Consider the following 20,838-nt stretch of genomic DNA (forward strand, 5'->3'; position numbering starts at 1 on the left):
TTTAGGGATTTTTTTTAAAAAAAACTTTATTTTGTCTTCCACAAAATGCATTACAACCGAGATCATCACAACTTTGTTCAATCTAAAAGACAAAAGTTATTAACAGAACTTCTGTGCAAAACAAGGAGACAGTGAGTTTCAAATCCCATATTTTTAGACAACTATTTCTGAAATAAAGGAATATTAGTACACAAAAAATCTCTGCATTTAAAAAAAGGCTAACAAGAACGTATTATTGTTGCTCAGATATTTAATATTAATGAATCTTTATCCAGTCAACCCACACTGCTAGTGTTGAAAAAGGTCCCTCTCATATTGACTGTCTTGAAACAGCACTTACTTACATAGTCATAGATGTAACATCTTCAACTTTTATCAGCAATAGTCAGCAAAGGTAAGAAAGCTCCACATAAGAGTGTAAGCTTCAATACGGATTGCTTCCAGCTAGTGGAACTACTGTGCAGCAACTCTGACAAAACAGGTGACTTCTATGTGATATCCTTCTGTCTTGGTGGCCTGTGAATGTTTCTGATTACACACTTGACCATCCATTCGATCCCATCATTTACACCTTCCCTACAATAAAAGAAAGAAATATTTTTGTCCCTAAACAATCCGGGATAATTTTAAAAAGGAAATGTAGAATAGTTAGCAATAGCTTACTGGAATTCAAGTTTGAAGAATATCCGCAGGCCATTCAGGCAATATTTTTGGCTTTCCCTTCCAGAAACATAACAACATTTACACAGCAACTTTTTCACGTCGGAAGGATGTCTCAAATCCCTCGTCACCGATCGCTGCGCGCATCCAAGCTAGGGGTGAGAAGGGAGAGAGATTGGGGAAAAGATGACCGAAAGCACAGTCAAAGATTTGGGTCTTGACGTGCCTTGAAGGAGGGGAGGAAGGGAGAAAGGTAGTCGAAGGGGACTCTGGGAATAAAGTTCCAGAGAGTGGGGACAAAATGGTGATGAGGGACTTCCTGATACACTGCAGCAACTCCGCATGCATTGAGCTGCTGTAATGAGTGGATGGTTCGCCAGGGAGAGGAGAGTGCGCTCCGAAGTTGGAAATGGTTTGAGTCAGATGAAATAATCCCCCGGGCCAGATGAGGCCCATGGGCCACCAGGTGGGCCACCCTACCCTAAACTATCAAGGAAAATGATGTGAATACATTAACAGAAATATTTAAGTAAATTTAGGTCAGGTTTGCATCACTGCAAACAATGTAGATGTAGGAAGCTGGTGTCAGTGCAATGGCAAGTTACATAAGTGACCTTCAGTACAATAGCAAGCAAGGAGGAGCACACATAGAGATAAGGTCATGATGAAAGACAAGTAATATCATTGGGCAACACTGCACGCAATGCTAACAATGCACCAAACATACTAGTCAAGTCCAAAGAGAAGGAATTATCCTTCAGTTCCTCCTTGCTAATGTTACCCAGTTAAACCTGTAATGTGCTTTTCTGTTTGGTTGCCTTGGTTGCCTTCGAATCTGTCTCGCACTCCTCTCATCACCACTACAACCGGCATGAAACCGACCACCTGCTCCCTCAACCCCATCCCCAACCCTCTCCTTACCTCCCAGTTCTACCTCTTTGCCCCTCTACTTACAGACATCATAAACCTCTCCTTGTTCACTGGTACCTTTCCCACCCCTGTAAAAATGGCTGTCATCACTCCTATCCTTAAAAAAACCCTCCCTGGACCCATTCCTGCTCTCAAACTACCACCCCATCTCTAACCTCCCTTTCCTCTCCAAGGTCCTGGAATGAGTTGTTGCTTCCCACCTTCACTCCTTCCTCTTCCGCCACTCCCTTCACGGACCCCTCCAATCGGGTTTCTGTGACGCCCACAGCACAGAAACAGCTATGGTCAAAGTGACAAATGACATTCTGTCCATCTGTGACCAGAGCGCCCTCTGCTTTTTCGACCTGCTTGACCTCTTTGCTGCCTTTGACACCATTGATCATTCTATCCTCATCCACCGCCTCTCTTCTCACTCAAACTTCACAGTCTTGTCCTTGAATGGATCATACCTCTCACACCGCCTTCACTTCATCTCCACAAATGGTTTCTCCTCTAGCCCCCGCACCGTCTCGTGCAGTGTCCCCTAGGGCTCTGTCCTTGGTCCCCTCCTCTTCAACATCTATATGCTCCCTTTTGGTGACATCATCCGCAGACATGGGGTCAACTTCCACATGTATGCGGATGACACCCGACTCTACCTCTCTGCCTCCAACCTTAACTCCAGGGCCACTGCTGTCCCGAGAGACTGTCTGTCAGACATCAAGTCCTGGATGAGAGCTAACTTTCTTCAGTTGAATGTCAACAAGACCGAGACTTTCCTGATTGGCTCCTGTCAGAGCCTTCACACCACAGGCGCTGACAGAATCACCATCCATGGTGGCACACTCCACCATACTAAGCCAGTCCAGAACCTTGGGGTTGTGTTTAACCCTCAATTGTCCTCTCTACCCCACATCCGTGCCATGATCCGCTCTGCCTTCCCCCACCTCCGCAACATTGCCAGCTCCACCAGTCTCACACCACAGGCCACCGAAACCCTCATACACGCATTCATAACATTGAGGCTGGACAATGCAAACTCCTTTCTTGTCGGCCTCCCCAACTCCTCCCTCTATAGGCTGCAGATCATCCAGAATTCTGCAACCATGTCCTCTCCTGCACCAGGCTCTGTGTCCCTATCACCCCATCCTCGCCAGACTCCATGTCAATTCACTTTACAGTATATTCTGTGAAGCTCTTTGAGATGTCTCGAAGACGTAATAAGGCGCTATATCAAATGCAAGGATTATTATTATAATTATATGCTCCCTCTCTTCCTCTTGCCCAATTCTGGCAGTAATATAGTATAAGTGGACAACGTAACCAATACTTACCCAGTAAGTGCTGAGCATGGTTGTACTAAACAATCTCTCTTCCCAATTTTTGGGGCACAATCACTAAAAGCAGTTTTAATGTCTCCAACAGAAAGGCAGCTCTATCATAGAGAAAAACATGAAAGGGGAGCAACAAAAGAGCAAATTAAATCTTCAGAAATAGTTTCCATCATTCATCATCCGGATGCTTGAAAAAAAAGGAATAGAATGACTAAAATATCTGTTGTCTTAATGGAAATACTGAACCAATTTTAATCTGAAATGCAGACAGCAATATTACTATAAGTTAACCTTGGTGTGCAGTCAGAAACAGATCTCTCTGCATTACTGCACTGGATAAAAGGCTGACAGAGTCGGCAGGCAGGACTGAATAGATCAACTGTGCGCATACACAGTGAAACCAGCTGCAGTGATGGTTGGGATTTTATGATCCCAAATACAATGTTATAATGAGGCTCTGCTGTATACATGCAGAAACAGCAACAACTTGCATTTAATATAGTGCCCTTCACACCGGACAGCATCTTGGAGCACTTTAATAATAATTAAAAAAGGAGTTATTTGAACATACAGTTGGCTAGACAGAACAAATGTAACTGCTAAATTATATTACCGAAGAGGACTTACCTCAACATCCTGTTTGTTAGCCAATACTAACAATGGAACCCCATCAAGCACTTCGCTGGTGATCATTTTTTCTGAAAGGGGGGGGGAAATTATTCAAACGATTAGTTAAGTTATTCCTGGAGCCATTAGAAAACAACGATAGATAGATTTTGTGAAGTAACACAAACCTGCAGCAGAATTCAGCAATTCATGACAACCGCATACTGTCTTCAGGCATTATAACGCAATTATTAAACAGATTTTACTCTCCACCATTGCTTGTGAAAAAACATTAATCAACATAGCATAAAACATTTAGATCGTATTTTAATATCAGTATTTCACATACCAAAGGCTATTTTTGATTCTGACAATCTCTCTTCATCGGTTGAGTCAATGACATATATTACACCATGTGATTCTGCATAATACTGAAACAAAGAAATTCAGAATTTGTAGATATTTAAAAGATGATTATAGCACATAATCTTTAGAAACTACTGCAGTTAAATATTATATAGATCTGCGCACATTTTAAAATAATCGAGAATCATTACAATATGAATCAGTCTAAAATTGTTCTGTTGTTTATAGAAAACTGGGAAACATTTAAATGTTCTTAGCTGTGTTAAGGATGAAGATTTGTTATCCCTGTAAGCCACACTGCCATCATGTGGTGAGAAATGTATTGTAAAAAGGCGACATAAAAAAATCCAAAAGCTGAAGGACATTAGCAGAAATAACGCCTAATATGAGTGTGCGGCCACACTTTTATGCATTTATTTAAGAAAATGCTTATACTTTCATCATTCCAGGCTGTATTCAAACCCAAATCATAGATTTGCCTGAATCCAATGTGATAGCCCAATGTTCCACCAATATGCGCAGTTGTCATTCTTAATACAAGCAGAATATCTTTTTGGCAAATCAAGTTTACATTAAAAGCAGAAATGAACTGGAATGGTACCTTGTCCCACAGAGACTGGAGTTCCTCCTGGCCACCGAGATCCCAGAACATAAGTCGTGCTGAAGCAACATCAATAGTTCCAACTAGAAAAAGGAACAAAACATGCTCTAAAAGTGTACAGACAACAAACAAATGTAAAAGAATAGATACACAAATGTAGTTGACTACTTTCCTCAATCAAAAGAGGTTTGCAAATTGAAACAACTATGACTCTAGGACATCAGAACATTACATGTAAAATATGAAATATACATATATTGCCCAACAAACTTACTGTTTAAACCAACTGTAGTGGTTATCTTTGATAAACTCATTCCTTTGTAGTTTCTGTTAAACCTTGTTTTTGTCTGCTCCAGAAAGGTCTAAAGTAACACGAAAAAAAAATCACAATGAAACATACAAATATTCATTTCCTGTATTATGGCTTCAATTTCCTCATTAACAAATAATTACAGCAAATAGCCTAAATATCAGCTTACAGTTTTGCCTGCATTGTCCAACCCCAAGATCAGAATGCAGTATTCATCCTTTTGGAACATGTACTTCCACAGACCTGAGAGTAATGTATACATCCTACAAAAGAAAGGAATCTGCTGTTAAAAAAGCAAGCCAACAACAAAATTAATGAAGGTGGCAAGGGAGGGGGCAAGGTGGAGTGACTGTGGGATGGAGTTCCAGAGCGTGGGGACAGAACGGCTGAAGGCCCCCCCATCATCCATGGATGGTGATGCTGTCAGTGCCTGAAGTGTGGAGGCGCTGACAGGAACCAATCAGGAAGACCTCGGACTTGTTGACATTCAACTGAAGAAAGTTGGCTCTCACCCAGGACTTGATGTCTCACAGACATTCTGTCAGGACAGCAGTGGCCCTGGAGTTGATGGCGGAGAGGTAGAGTTGGCTAAGCTTTTTGATTGGCAAACCAAATAAATTGATTGAAAGTAGCCGCCGGCCAATCCCGCGTTTCCAGACCCTACGAAGCCGCAATATCTGTGGTACTGCCACATATGTGAAGAAAAATTCAATAAAGAAGCATTTATTTGGTTGGCCAGTCTAAAAGATTGTCACCATTGGGTTAGAGCAAGACAGGGATGAGCACCGAACTGAAGCAGAGCAAGTGTTGAAGTGGCCTGGAAACTCCTCAGCCCTCTTCATCCTGTGACTGTAATAAAGACCCCCCCCTCCCCCCCACCAGCACTAAGCAAAACATTTTTCTCATTCTGCAGGACCATTGAGAAATTATACAAGTATGCAAAGTCACTCGTGTTTCTAAAAGTACACAACTAAAATTTAAAGATTTTATAGTGGTTCTCCTCTTCTTTTACACCCACTTCACAAAGGGCACTTTTGGAAATGCAAGTTGTTGTTGTTTGCAGGTTTGGCGGATTTAACCAAATCAGCGCATTAGGGGCAAGCGATAGCCCACAGCTTGGATTGACGTTTGCGGACCAATACACGCTGTCACTCCGTTTGGCAGCAATCCCTGAGAAGCGCTTTGAGACGTCTTTCTGACGCGACAGACAGTAAAACCGAACGACAATCCTTGCATTTGAGATGGCGCCTTATCACGCCTTCGGGACATCTCAAAGCGCTTCGCAGGATATACCGAGAAGTGAATCGGGAGTGCGTTTCTTTTTGGGAGGCGGGGGGGGTGGGGTGGGGGCGGGGGGGAAGCGAAACGCAAGGATTATCGTTGTAATTATTATCAGGATGACGGTTACGACGATGACGAACCCGCGTCGAACCTGTGACGTGCGGCGGACGCGCCAGAACCCTGTGCGCGGGCGGGTGTTAACTCGAGGCGCAACCGTCCTGGAGCTCAGCGGCCGGAGCACTCGCTTTGCGAGCGAGAGACCTGGGGGGGGGGGGGGTGGGTGTGCGTGTGCACGTGCCATGCGTGCGGGGGGGGGGGGAGGGTGGTCTCCGCCGTGCGCCGTCGGGGCTGCCGCGCACCCCCCCACCCACCCACCCACGAAATGCGCAGTCGACGCGCTCGGCAGCGTATCCCGCGAAGCGCTTTGAGAGGGGTCTCGAAGACGCGATGAAGACGCCGCGTCAAACACCAGGAACATTATCATCATTATCGTTATTATTATTATTATTATTATTATTAAGTCAGTGACGTGTCAGACCCCGAGTGTCGAGCAGCCAGGACCTGTTCGCGAGTCCTGTCACCAACTGCTCGGATGGGGGGTGTGTGTGGGAGGGGGAGAGCCTGTGAGGAGGCGGTTTGTCAGCCATCAAAAGCCAACAGGCCCCGAATTGTGCCATCGAGCCCTGCCCCCATTTTTGTTTTTTTTAAAAAAAACCCTCCCCTCTCCTTCTTCTCCCACCGGGACCGGGATGGTGGGGGGGGGGAAGGTTCGAGAAGCCCGTACACCAGCGGCCCACAGCCAGAGAACGAGCTCCTACCTTTACGCGCCCCCCTCCATTTAAAGCCGCCTCTAATACTCCCTCCTGTCGCCTCCACCCCCCTCCTCCTCCTCCTCCTCCGTCGTCGTCGTCGTCCTCGTCACCTCGCATCAGCCCAGTGCGCATGTCTCACGGGACGCCTTCTGGGAGTTGTAGTTCAACTCCCCTCCCGCCCCGCCGCCGCCAACGCCAGGCAGCGGAGAGGAGGCGACTACAACTCCCAGGCCGCACCGCGCCGACATCCTCTCGCTCGCTCTCTCCCTGCACCGCCCCGTTCTGTTTTGAGACTCGCGACCGGTGCCCAGTGCGCAGGTCTAGCCAGACGTCTTCTGGGAGTTGTAGTTCCTATTTTCTGCCGCCGTCGAGGGCAGGCAGCGAGCGGGGTGAGAGGGGGCAACTACAACTCCCATGTTGCACCGCGCCGACGTTTCCTTTCCCGCCCTCCCCGCAGGTTCCTCGACGCTCGGCCCGGCGCCGCGAGGGTGACGCTTCCGGCGGTTTTTCCGCTTGATTTAAACCGAGCGAAGGTGGAAGTGGAGCCGAGAGGGAATCGCGCGCGGACCCGGGGCGAGGGGGGAAGGGAGCGATGAGGGTGTCCGTCTCCTCCTCCTCCGCCTGAGGCGGTTCGTTTACGGTCTGCGATGGCGGCGGGAGGCGGCCTCTGAGACGCCGGTAACGGTGACGACCCGAACCCTCGAGCCGAGGCCATGGATATGGACGAGGCGAGTCTGGAGGCGGCCATCGAGCTGTACAAGGCCCAGGTGCGGCAGGTCGAGAGCGCCCTGGCGGCCGACTCTCAACCCGAGGCCGAGGCCGCGGCCGGGACCGAAGGCCAGGCCGACCTGCTGAGGCTTCGCGACGACCTGCGGCAGCTGATCCACCTGACCGAGTCCAGCCTCCTGTCGGTCCGCAAGAGCCAGCTGCTGGAGCGGCTGGACCGAGCGGCCACCGCCGGGCCCGAGCCCGAGGCCGAGGCCGAGCCGGGCCCCGCTCGGGAGGCGCGCTTAGACGCCGAGTACACGGCCTTCCAGGCGGCGATGAGCGAACCGGGCGGTGAGGAGTACCCGAGGGAGAGAGGAGGAGGAGGAGGAGGAGATGATAACGCCGCTGATGATGATGATGATGATGAAGATGGAGAAGAGGCGGATGAGAGGGGTGACGAGGAGCTGAGCGGCAGCAGAGTGAGCGCCCCGTACCGCACTCCCTGGGGTCAGCTCCAGTATCACGACGCCATGATCGTGGGCCCCGAGAGCTCGGAGCCGCCCGAGCCCACCGTCCGGGTCCTGTGGATCCACCCGACTCACCGCTCCATGAGGCCGTGCCCGTGGTACCTGAGCGGCACCTGCCGCTTCCCCGAGAGCTGCAGGTCAGGGGGCGGTTTGCATTGCAGCCCGAATGAGTGACTTGCCTTTGAGGTAACGCCTCGTCGGGGGTCTCCCGAGGCGTCCCAAAGCGCTTCGCAGACTATGCTCGTGCTGAAGGTTTTTCGCCCGCGGGCTCACGTTTATGGGCTGTTACCTCGAAGCGCTTTGAGACGTCCGCGAAGAGGTGATGAGGTGCTATGTCAAACGCAATTATGATTATGTGCTAAGTGTATTCTGTGGGCACACAATGATTCACGTGTCATTGATTTAATTCTTCGGTTTGGTTCTCCCTTTCTTTTTGTTTTTTTTTTTCCTTGACGCCTTTATTCTTCGTGGGTGGAGGTGGGGGAAGAGGACGTAAGCCGAGGGTCTCCGCGGAGCTGAGGTGAGCCGGCTCCAAGGTGACTCGCTTGGCCATGAAACGTCAGAATCGAGTCGACCCTCTTTGGTGGTCTCTTGTGGTCGGGTTCCCGAGCCAGGCGCGGGTCTGCATTGACTGCTTAACGAGCGGTCCCATCAGGGAGCAGACTGGGATTCTTCTCGCTCAGCTCCTGGTAACCTTACAAGCCACAGGGAACTTGCCAAACAGCGCTTTCAGTTGGTTTCTACCCTCTTCAGTTTTAGCTGGTTTAAACTCCAGCAGCACCCACGTGACGCAGGGATCCCCAAGTCTTGGCTCTCTAAATTGTACCTCATATTCTCCAGAATTAGGTGAGTGGGGTGCATCCCTCCAAGATGAGTCCATTCCAGACACAGGTGGCATGCGCACGTGGATTGCATAGTTTACCAAACATTTAATAAAATGCATTATAAAACACCAAAGACATTTTGGTGTTTTTTTTAAAAAAAAGTTTATAATCTATTAAAATATTTGTGTCTGACTAGGTACTCTCATGGAGAGGTTGTGGCTGTGTCTGAATTGCGAGAGGGTCAGGAATTGGATCTCAGTTCACTTGAGGTGGGGTCAGCCTGTTTGGCTAAGCATGAAGATGAAATTTGGTACCCGGCTAAAATCCTCGGTAAGTGCAGCTAACATCCTCGCCGAGTATCTTTAACAATTGGGATGGGTAATCGTGAAGAATTCAGATCTTGTGAAAGTCATTTTGTACTGAAGTACTTTAGTACTAGTTCTGATGAGTGGAATGCGAGCATTCTTTGAACCCTATAAATGCTTTGCTGTCTCCAATATCCTACTGTCTTTCATGTTGTATGAATTTTTTAAAGAGAAAAGTTGTTTTGGAAACATAGGTAGAGTATTTCCAAGTGGCACACGCACCCTGCCTTAATATCGGGCACTGTTGTAGAATTTTCCTGCATGATCTTCAGTTATTGCAGTTTCATTACATAGACTTTAATTGAAATGTTAACATTTTGTGTTGTGTTTAGCTTGTGTTGCGTTAGATGCAATTTACAGCGTGTGTCTTTCAAACTCTTAAAGTCTCATAAAATAAAGCAAATACTTTAATGAATTTAGATTTACAAAGCAGATTTTTTTTTAAAAAACTGCTGGAATAGCTTAGTTTCAAGTTATATTGTATGCTGAATTGATAGCATAGTGGTGTTAATACAATTTTCATTGTATGGATGTTGCGTAATATTCCAAGGATGGTGTTGTGTTTTTCAGACATGGACAGTGGCTATTTTACAGTAAAATTTGATTCCTTGCTTCAGAAGGAGTTAGTAGTGGAAGGTGATGGGATTATGCCAGTACCTCGTAGTGAGGAGTCCTCTTCCTCCTCAGATTCAGAAGATGATGGGGATCAACTTGGTTATGCAAAAGGTAATTGTTACAGCGTGCACGATAGCATTATGCTTTCAGATTGCTATATTACACGTTTTTCACCCAGACAAATTATGCACTCGCCTGCTTAAAGCAAATCTGTACAAGAAAACCTTGTTCTATATGTACTCAGTTACACTGGCCTGTTAAGGGCAGTCTCAGTAATACTCGGGCAGAAGACTGAAACTTTTGAAACTAGTCTTTCTCATTTTGTACCCTTTTTCCCCTCTTTACCTTGTTACCACAGTTTTCGATGCCAATTCTATGGAGAAAGTAGAATGGACTCCACCCTGCACCTCCACTTTCGCAGGCTGGGAAACTCATACCAGGGGCATGGGTTCCAAACTAATGGCTAAAATGGGCTACGAGTTTGGAAAAGGTAAGGTTGCAAGGATCTGCAGTGATTCATTTTGTAAATTATTCAGTGTAACGAGCTGCTGATGTGGTTATCTTTGTTTTAAGGGCTGGGGAAGAATGCTGAAGGCCGGGTGGAGCCTGTAGAAGCAGTAGTTCTACCACCAGGGAAATCTCTCGATCAATGTGCTGAAATCCTGCAGAATAAACGAGAAGGGAAACTGAACCACCTCCATAAAAAGAAGCACAAAAGGAAAGACCAAGGAGGCTTGCGAGTGGCCAAAGTGCACAAATCTCGCCAGACTGTGTTTGACTTTTTGAACGATAAACTTGGAACTAATGGACAGTCTAGCGGTTCAACACTTCAACCCATGGGGGAGAAGAATAGTAAAGAGTGTTACAAGGGCAGCACCACGATGAAGAAAACTCTAAATATCAAAGTTTTTCAGATAATGGAAAATATTGAGCACACTGAAAAGGACATTGTTAAAATTACGGAGGCATTATCAAGAAATGTTGGAAGGTATCTTGTCATATTTTAGCAGAAGTTGGGCAGATTGGGCACTTTTATTCTAGTAAAGACTGGGTTCCTTATACTAGCATCTGTACAAACAGAAGTAAATAAGTTACAGTAAAACTTTTATGCACTGGTAATATCAGAGATACACAACATTTACACATCAATTACTTTATTGCCAGAATTGATGCTTGGCATTCTCTCCATTCCCATTTTCTGTGTTCTTTTAGATCCCTCTAGCAGAATACTTTTAAAATGGGAAGAAAAAATGAAGTACCGCTTTTTGTCTATTGAAGAGTTGTAAACACTAAACTGTGTTTGTTCAGGTGCCACCTGAATACTTAGTTGTATAATATGAATGATATCTTAATTCAGTGCTCAATGGGGAAAGGTTACAATTTACTTATCAGAGGAGCATGGTTTATATGACTCCACTGCATCCACTATGAATCTGTGTTTCAGCTTTCTTTGATTTATTTCAGAGGTAAAGCATTAACTGCTCACCTGGAAGAGAAGTTATCCAATGCTAAGAAGCAACTGTCCTATTTAAAGTCACAAGAAGCCAGTGCTCAGCACGAACGAAAGAAAGCAGACACACATAAGAAGATGACTAAATTCTAATTTGTTATATTTCCTTGCAATTGTCCACATTTCTGAAGCATACCAATTTGTGCCGTATTTGTTTCTATTTATAGTAGAACTATGTTTACAATTGCTGTATTTTACACAGTGTTGGGCCTGGTATTTGTGTTGTCATTTGATGTTTAAATGCTTATTGTGGATGTTCTGGATTTCAGCTGAGAATGCAATTTGTTAAATATTGTAAGATGTCAAGATGTGTTGCCATTAACTTTTATAGTGTTTAAAAACTGTGCTTAATTGTTGTATAATTTTTAAATACCCTACTGCTACAGCCCTGCAGCTTTTCTTCACCATTTGAAATAAATCAACCGGTCTCCAAATTTTGACTTTTTTTAAACATTGTACAGTACAATTTAGAATGAATTCACTTCTACTGTCAGGATAACTTTGTCAGTGTGTATAATCCTTCCTGAAACTGCTAAAGCTCATTTATCATTGATGGCCATAACCAAAGTAGTTGTCATTCTAACTCTAGACACCCAACCCTTCATCTTTAGAGATACTAAACTCCCACATCTCACTTAGACTTTTGGCTCAATTAGAGAATGTTCTGATGTGGAACGTTATAGATTTATGATATTTGTAGGAGGAAAATAGTGAAGGCATTCATCTGTGAAGGTAGTGCAATCTAATATTAATCCTTGTATTTAATATAGTGCCTATAATGTAGAGAATACTTTTTTGTGTGTATAGTTTAGTGACTATTTGTAGGCAAGCTACCAGCCAAGTTGCACATGCCCCAATGACAGTCATGTAACCAATTTTATCAGGAGGGTTATTGAGGGAACACTCAGCGATATTCTCATCTTTTAGAATGGGATTTTTAATGTCCACCTGAAGAGGCAGATGTGACCTCAGTTTAACAACCGAATAACTGTACCTCTGACCATGCAGTGCTCCCAGAGCAATGTACTGGACCAGATTAACCCAAACTATTAGCTCAAAGTACTCATGTGCGACTTGAACCCATAATCTTCTGAACCAGAGAGAGTACAACAGACAAAGAGTGTGTGAGGGTGTTAGAGAGTATGATGTTTGAGGGCAGAATAACCTGCAACAACCACATTCTTCTCCAATGTAACATTTACACCTTGTTTGAATAAAATTCAGAAGGGTTTAAGCTTTGAAACCTTTTCATTGTGTATCACGTTCATGATTTTCAGTGGGGTACAGTTCATTTTACAGAAATGGCCTGATGTTCAAGCAACATGCTGGTATAAATAAAAATGACTGATTGAACAAATTACTTAAAAAAATTGTGAAAGTGCTCAGAACAGAACTAATCTTAATTCTGTATGCCAAAATAAATGGGTTAAGTAAAAGTACAGTATGGTGATATTAGTAAGGTAATGTTAGTTATGCTTTGCATTTAATTTCACTTAAAAGTAAAGCACTTTTATAATGTTTAATTTGTCAGACAGTTTATTGATAGAAATCACAATACTATATTGTCATTTCTACCCTTAATTTCCTCATTGCACCAAAATAAAATGGGTTTGAAAACATTTGATGATAGCCACCAACCACTTGCCGCCAGGTGGTGCTATGTAAATATCTTTCCACTTCTGGTCATTTGCTTTCAAAATTTGAAAGTTAGTGCGTTTGATAAACTGTATTCTGCGTACTTCAGAAATGTTCTATTGTAAATATGCAGCTATTTAAATGCCTTGGTTGGTATCGAGTGCATGCTGTCCATATCTGAGAAGTAAACTTGCAGTTTTGTTTCTTAAAGCAAAATTGAACAAGTTCTTTACTTCAGTTTCTGTAGTTTTAAGCTGCGTTAATTGCAAAAAGTTTTCCCATTCTGCTTCTAGTTACAACAACCGCGTCCAAATCTTAAGCAGAACCATGATTTGCCCTTCCCGGAATCGACAAGAAAACTGTTGGATACTAATTAATAAATAAGGAGCAATTGACTGGGACCAATTGAAGGAAATCAGGAGGGAGGGAAAGCAGGAAGAACTGAGGAGAGGATGTTGGCTGTGACCGTTGGGTTGTGGAACTGGAGACCTAAAATAAAAAGAGTGTTTTACACATTGTTTGTTGAGAAAGTAACAAAAATAGACGATTCCAATGGCTTAGCAACATTTTGGTTTCAATGGAGAGAGCAAAGATTTCACAAGGAGAGTTCATGTTACAGATAATTCCCCAGGCTGACAGTTGCTAATGCAGATCCTAACGCTGACGAGAAGATTGCCACAGAAGGAATGCACCACTCCTATTTTTGATGTTACTGTACGACTCACAAAACAGGTACGGGAGGTTTTTATTTAACTCACTGAATTATCAACCAAATTTGAAAAACTTCCAACTTGATATAAATAAATCTGGATGAACACGTGATCGAAATTCAAAATTTAGGCTCAAACTTGCACGGAGGTTTCAACCTTTAAATATAAGTTTATGCAGATTAATGGAAAATTAAATTCACTGAAAAGTCAATTTTGTTTTACACAATCTGGAAAAGCGTCTACCAAATGAAAGCAAATTAATGAATTTTCTACAATTTTGCAACATCTTAATTAAAAAAAAGCTAACATTATTTTAGGAACATAAATAATTGCGTTACCCAATTAGCAAGGAAAAATAAGAATAGCCATTATTTATGCCTCTAGAAATTAAAGAGCTCTTAGCTGTCCCAGTGTTTGTAGCCAACAACATTGCTCAATGAAATTCAATTGGATTTTACCATTATGGCAGATGACCTCAGCTCACTTAGACTGACTAGAGAGAAAATAACACCCACCCACACTTTCCTGCTACTAACAATGTTTCCCAAAAGCAGTTCAAACGTTGAATTGATTGGGGCACTTATGCAATGGATAACTACTGGCTGAACAAGTAATTATCCAAAGGGATTATGTTTATCTGATATTTTTATATTTTGCTCTAAGCAGGATAATGGGAATGGCTCATTAATGGTTCATAAAAAGATTGCATTGTCTTGTATGTTTTTTTTAGACATTTGGCATATGGAATCACAGCCTTTTGACTATAGATATATGCAATCTAATGTATGCTGAAAGTATAGATACCTTCTTGTTCTGCAATATGTTTTAAAATATGAATGTGCTGCTTGCAAACTTTGAGTTTCCCAAAATGGAAAAAACACACAAGAGACCCTGGAACGCAAAAGACAAAGTGGTGGACAAAACACAACTGAGGAACATATACCAATACATCTACAAATGTAATTTTGTGGTTGTAGAATTATCAAGAGTAAATTAGGCTCCTTTACACCACACAGCCTTCCCTAATCTACAACAAGAGGCCCTGGAACGTACAAACATAGGGTCTTGGTACTGAACAAAAGACTGGTTCACTTCAGCCCATTTGATCTTGTCCTCCAGAATACCATTCCCCTGGTTCCAGCAATAAGCTGTTTCTTAAATGTGTGTTTATATACCAATTATATGGAGCAAACTTTACATAATAAACATACACATAAAGGAATGGATGGATCTGCCTATAAACTCCAGGAAATATAAAGGCAATTTTTAGCCTGTTACAAAGACATGCCATGGCAAGTTGTAAGGATGCCAAGCGTTACAAAATGAACACAAGAACAGTCTTACAGTGGCAGATCCTCGTTCTTAGCAAGTTTTCACAGGAAATCCCCAGCGCTGGCAAAGAGAGCATTTTGAATTTGGGTTTATGTTATTTAACAAGCCACTGTGTGGCCTGAAAACTTACGCTCAAAATAAACTTGGAAATATGCAGAACTATATACTGTATAATCAATTTTGCCTGTTTTGTGCCAGGGTCGTCAGTGTTTGCTGAATTAGGAAAAGTAATCAATAAAATTATAAAGGCAATGTTGCATTTTTAAAGGCTGTCCCACTCACCAAAAGCAACAAGATTCTAAGCATGAAAAAGAAACGTAGCCAAATATCATACACAGAGATTCTGTGATTCTTGGACTCCCTAAGAATAATTTCAATTATCCAATGCGGAATCTACTTTCATGGCCTTACATAATCCCAAACACACCAATATATTTTTTTTACCAAGTTAGGTTCCGTTAAATGTTTGCTTTGGCCTAACAAAACATACAATTTTATTGGCTTAATAGGATATATTTTTCTAAGCGGTTTGCTTTCAAATCTTTTAAAGTGTTCACATTTTTAAAGATTTGTTCACCGCAAAAGAGAGATCGAGCCACAGCGGCAGCTTTAAAGCACATCAACACATTGCAACTGCAGCTGCGACTCAATTACTTGTCGGTTTAGCTCGGGCTCAACTCAGCTCCGAAAACCCATGTCACCCCAACTTGCTGGGGGTGTGATTGGCCTGACAGACACCTCGCTACAGCGGAGTGGGATACCTGTCCACTCGGATCGATTGCTCAGGGACTTGCTGCCAGTTTCCCGGCAACCGAGGAGCTTGTTTGTCCTGCCCAACAATTTCCCAGATAATATTGGTCATTCGTTTCATGGCTGTTTGTGGAGAGTCGCTGGGTGCCAATTGACTGCTGCATTTGCCTAGAAACACCACACTTTACAGTACATTCTGCAAGGTGCTTTGAGATGTTTCGACAATGTGATAAGGCACAAGATGAAATGCAAGGAACGTTTGTTATTTTCGTTAGCTAACTCTGATGTATATTCGAAAGAATGATACTTCTGAGTGATAACTACTGATGTTGATAGAATAACTTGATTCATTCGTTTGGAGCTTCAATATATCTCCTGCTCCTGTTGTTTCTCAAATCTTTCACAAATAACAGTCAACAATGGCGAGGAACAATAGAATCTTAAAAAGTGCATGGAAAAGTTGGGAAAACTAGGGGGGATTAAAGGACATTGATGGGCTTTTATTGAAAATAAATTATGTGTCAATATGCATTGTACTCGCCATAGCAATTGAGAATGTACGGTGATGTATTTCATTGGATACAGTTTAAAATGGTTTGTTTGCGGAGTCAACAATTTAACATCGCAGACAGACACACAAATAGGAAATGCAGTTGAATTCTATAATTGAATTCCGAGGAAACTATTTTGTAAATCAATCCATCTAATGGTGTTTGTGAATATTTCAAACCAGCTATATCCATTATGATCCCCAAATGTTCCCAGCTATCTGATGGATTTTGATTTAAAGTGCTTTATGTTTAAAGTACTTTAAACATACCAAAATGTGTTATAGTATCTCAATTATTGATGAATTTATGACCTCTTAGATACACCTCAAGATTGTGAGCTACAAAAGTCAGGTATAGTAATCAATCGCTGCACTGGTGCCTGAAAGTTGCGGTCAACTTTACAGTTTAAGACGCTGGAAAGGCAATTAAGGAGGAGGATTCCAGGTCAACATTTAACAGCTAACATAACCATGATAATGTGTCTGCTAAGGTGAAAATGACGCACATACTCTTGCTCCGTCCAAAGCAAATAACTGGTCTTGGCATTTAAATTCCCATAAAGAGGATAATTCTCCTCTTGTCATCAGCTTTAATATCACCCGTTCTGTCTGCTGCTGTATGAAATTACAAACACGGCACCCAATGAGATGTTGCTGAAATGAAAGGGGTACATTTGGCTTCATGACGGTTAGTAATCCTTACAGTTGGCATTTGGTGTCCTGTTGTGTAATACATTTTCGTACTGTTCTGTTGGTGGGTAGAGAAGGAGTTTAGATTCTATTGATCTAGTGATGAAAAATGCATTTGCTAATGTGCTCGCGTTTTACTGGAAATGGGATTGTGAGTGACAAGAAATGGCTCTCTGACATAATTGTCATTTTAATAGAGTTTACTCTGGTCGATAATGGAAGCCAAGAGCTTGCGCTGCCAAGCAAAGTTGCTTTGTAGCAGAGGGCTGAAACTTTCAGTGCTTACAGAGGGAATGTTGCACATTGCCATTATCACATCATCTGACATTGATAATTAATGGAAGAGAATGTTTTTTGAATTAAGATTTCTTTGGCATGTATACTGTTTTTTTAAAAAACTTGATGATATTTTTAGGGTCCAAAAAAGTGGTGGTTCGCAATTGGATTCGGGATTAGTGACTCAGAGTTGCTAATCGGGTTATAGATAGGCTGAATTTTCTGTACCACCAAGATTCAACCCCATTGCTGACATGTCCTGGAGCTAGATTCAGAGGGATATTGATAGAGACCTGGTAAAAAGTCACTACAAATACTATCGAATGGATACACTCTTCAGTTTAGTTTTTAAGAATATTGTTCTCATGGACCAGAAACAGTTCAAGTTTGGCAGGCATCTGCTTCTTCGGTACTCAGGGTGTGTGTATTGTAATTTTCTGTTGTCAGTCTTCTTAAGTCCTTGAGGAGATAATAACTGCGTCGGTCCATCTAAGACAGGTTGAAATTACTTTAGGAAAAGTGTTTCGTTTCCTCCTTGGCTGCCTTCTCAGGAAGGTCTGATAAAAGCATTCATGAAACATTTGTCAAATTTAACATGTGTATTGTGCATTGCTTTTATACATAGAGTGAATCAAAAGTCTTCACTCATAGGTCAGTATGAGATGCTCAGATGTTTACAACTATCAACTCGGTGACAAAAACGTTCACAGATGCAATGAAAGCCATCTCCTGTAATAGCTACCCGCTCCCTACAATGTCGTCTTAAAAAAGAACATCATTAAAAAAACCTTATCAGGAATTTCATCTTGTTGAAAGTTCCATTAACTAACTGCTGAACCTTGATTCCTGCCGGTTCTCCCATGTTATAAAATATATAACAAGATCACAGGAATGATTTGTTGAATAAGGGCCTTCAGCACATCTACTTTCTGCCACCGTAGCATCAATTTGCTTTTCCAGGATCCAGGTCACAACAACCAACTCTATCACAACAACCAACTCTATTCTGGCAATCTGTTCCAGTTGTTAATAACCCTCTGGGTAAAGAAAAATGTCCTGACGTCTGTCATGAAATTGACCTTTCTAACTCTGAACCTATGTCCTCTTGTTCTATTGCCCGGGTACAGTGCAAAGTATTGTTCTGGGTTTATTTTTTCTATCCAATTTGGAATCGTAAACACCTCTATTAGATCCCTCTGAGTCATCTTCTCTCAAAACTGAGGAGCCGGAGCTTAACTAATTGTTCCTCACAGCTCCATTCCTGTAATACTCTTAACCTCTTCATTGCTCTAGAGCCTGGACCGCTCCTAATATTTCCTATTTTTCCCATGTGTAGTACCTTGCATTTATTTCTATTAAACTTAATTTGCCTTAATCAATTACCATTGCCACCTTTGCCCATTTTATTCTCTCCTTTCCAAATGGAGGTGACTCACGATAAATTGTATTACAAGCTCTGGTGGCTTTCCAATACCTCACCAACGTGACAAACACCTTTGATAAACACATATGAAAATGTAGGTGGCAATGTACACATGACTCGATACAGCATATGAGAAGCAACAATTTATCCCATTCTAATAAACTTTGATTTGTTCGATGATATTGGTTCTATACTTGTTATAACAGCTTTGTAATCTTAAACTATTTACATATGCATCAGCTTATGTTTTTTTTTACAAAATCCCCTTCAACAAAGCGTTTTTGTTCTGAACAGAGCTCATACTAAGTAAATTAGGTCTTAACTTTGTGTTTGTAGCAGAATTCATTCAGAATTTGGCATTTTTTTAATTCAATCTTGAATGTGAAGTGGATTTTCTGTATTTCGAAAAAAAACTTACAGAAAACTGACTTCGAAATAATAGTTGTGTCATACTCTGAATGCTCTTAAATGCCTGTTTTTCAATTACTGTATGTTGAAAGGGGCAATATTTTGAAATTGCATTAATCCTTCAAAGGGTCAAAATAACGTTTAGGTTAAAATTCCATGTTTTATTATTTAATGTGGCAAACAAAATCCTGATGCAGTCCTTTATTCAGTCTTCTCCTGCCTTAAACCATAGTTTGAAATGAAATCTTATAAAAGCAGAATGTTGAGATCTATTAAAGGAGGCAAAGAATTCCAGAATTAGAGAATGTATTTTTTTNAATTAGCAAAAATAACATAAAAGCATCTCAAGCACTGTAAAAAAAACACACTCGTTCAATATTTCTCTGTACAAGAAAGCAGAATTAATATTTCCATGTGCTCATTTGATGAAGTAGTATAAGAAGACTAAATGCATAGAACCATATACATTTACAGAAGGCTAATCAAATAGGCATGAATGTGTTAGTCTCATACCCAATTCCACTATTCCATTAATGGTGGAATTGATTATAGGAACCAACATAAACTGTGAAATATATGTAGTGCAGTAGAATACATCATTAAAGGATGTGCAATAAAATCTCAATCTCACATGTACAGCATTAGACAAACCCAGGGAACGAAATACCCAAACAAGTTGTTTTCGAGGAGCATTCCACAGTAGGTGATTGATTATTGTTTGGAGACAGTTACTCTACAAAAAACATTTAAATTCCAAAAATATTGAATAGTAAATATTTCAATATTTTTTTCACAGCAGAAATCCTCTCATTTGTCAACAAATGAAAAACAAATGGATCAGCAAACAAGGCACAAACAGCATTTAAGTAGCATTTCATAGCGATCAGAATTTGGCAAATTGCTGAATTGAGTCTTAACAGTGTTGTTGGTTTTCGGTATTCCTTAAACGAACTTACAGAAAACTTATGCTTGTTGCAGACTTTGAATGTTCTAAAATGCTTCCTAAGGAGGGTAAATATTGATTCAGGTGGCATTTCCTCCAACAGAATGTTTTATTTGAACTACAAAGAACACAAAGAGTAACTGAAATATCTCAATCCACCTGGACTTCAATACTGACTTAGGCAGGAGAGTAGGAAAACATATCCCAAATTGAAAATATTGCCAAAAGTTTGCATTCAAAATGATTCGCACATAACCGTATGTACTCATGCATCTTTCGCCTAGGAAATGAAAATCTTCTACAAACATCCTTCAAATAAATACAATCTTTTTAAAAAAAATATTTATATGCGGCATTCGTGAACGTTAGCCTAGTTCAGCTGGTAGCATTCTAGCTTCTGTTGCAAAAGGTATACAAATGTAATCTTGTGGTTGTGGAAACATGTGGAAGGTTGTGGGAGCTACATCCGAAACTTGGGACTCAGTCTAGTCTGACCCTCCAGTGCGGTGCTGGGGAAGAACTGACTGTTGGAGGTGCAGTCCTTAGGCTGAGATATTAAACCAAGGTCCTCAGTTCAGCTGGACCTTAAAGATCCCACTTGAAAAGAAAAGGGAGTATCTCCAATGTCCCGGCCAACAAAATATTACAGACAATTCACTTTACAGTATATTCTGTGAAGCGCTTTGTGACGTC

General features: G+C 41.9%; 2 protein-coding genes across 2 annotated transcripts; one reads left to right on the top strand and one right to left on the bottom strand.

Annotated features, from left to right (window-relative positions):
- arfrp1 (ADP-ribosylation factor related protein 1) lies at positions 1–6,968 on the bottom strand. Its single transcript, XM_042341980.1, has 8 exons — positions 6,886–6,968; positions 4,956–5,049; positions 4,751–4,838; positions 4,477–4,559; positions 3,859–3,940; positions 3,531–3,601; positions 2,904–3,004; positions 1–576 (listed from the first exon to the last, which is right to left on the bottom strand). The coding sequence occupies exons 2-8, from the start codon at positions 5,046–5,048 to the stop codon at positions 489–491; spliced, it is 606 nt and encodes a 201-aa protein (XP_042197914.1). The 5' UTR covers position 5,049; positions 6,886–6,968; the 3' UTR covers positions 1–488.
- A 428-nt stretch (positions 6,969–7,396) lies between these two features.
- On the top strand, positions 7,397–11,862 carry zgpat (zinc finger, CCCH-type with G patch domain). The gene is made up of 6 exons (XM_007911590.2): positions 7,397–8,251; positions 9,135–9,268; positions 9,874–10,029; positions 10,277–10,408; positions 10,492–10,906; positions 11,383–11,862. Exons 1-6 carry the CDS (start codon positions 7,593–7,595, stop codon positions 11,519–11,521), a joined length of 1,635 nt encoding a protein of 544 aa, XP_007909781.2. The 5' UTR covers positions 7,397–7,592; the 3' UTR covers positions 11,522–11,862.
- Positions 11,863–20,838: the final 8,976 nt, after the last annotated feature.

The sequence above is a fragment of the Callorhinchus milii genome, unplaced genomic scaffold (genome assembly GCF_018977255.1).
Source record: "Callorhinchus milii isolate IMCB2004 unplaced genomic scaffold, IMCB_Cmil_1.0 Scaffold18, whole genome shotgun sequence".
NCBI lineage: Eukaryota > Metazoa > Chordata > Chondrichthyes > Chimaeriformes > Callorhinchidae > Callorhinchus > Callorhinchus milii.

What these genes read in the sequence shown, in the direction of transcription:
- arfrp1 (XM_042341980.1), bottom strand. Translation starts at nt 5,048, where the DNA reads ATGTATACATTACTCTCAGGTCTGTGGAAGTACATGTTCCAAAAGGAT. An exon ending in TGGACAATGCAGGCAAAACT is followed by an intron (nt 4,839 to 4,955) that starts GTAAGCTGATAT and finishes GTGTTACTTTAG; the next exon opens with ACCTTTCTGGAGCAGACAAA. An exon ending in CACTACAGTTGGTTTAAACA is followed by an intron (nt 4,560 to 4,750) that starts GTAAGTTTGTTG and finishes TCCTTTTTCTAG; the next exon opens with TTGGAACTATTGATGTTGCT.
- zgpat (XM_007911590.2), top strand. Translation starts at nt 7,593, where the DNA reads ATGGATATGGACGAGGCGAGTCTGGAGGCGGCCATCGAGCTGTACAAG. An exon ending in CGCTTCCCCGAGAGCTGCAG is followed by an intron (nt 8,252 to 9,134) that starts GTCAGGGGGCGG and finishes GTGTCTGACTAG; the next exon opens with GTACTCTCATGGAGAGGTTG. An exon ending in GGGCTACGAGTTTGGAAAAG is followed by an intron (nt 10,409 to 10,491) that starts GTAAGGTTGCAA and finishes CTTTGTTTTAAG; the next exon opens with GGCTGGGGAAGAATGCTGAA.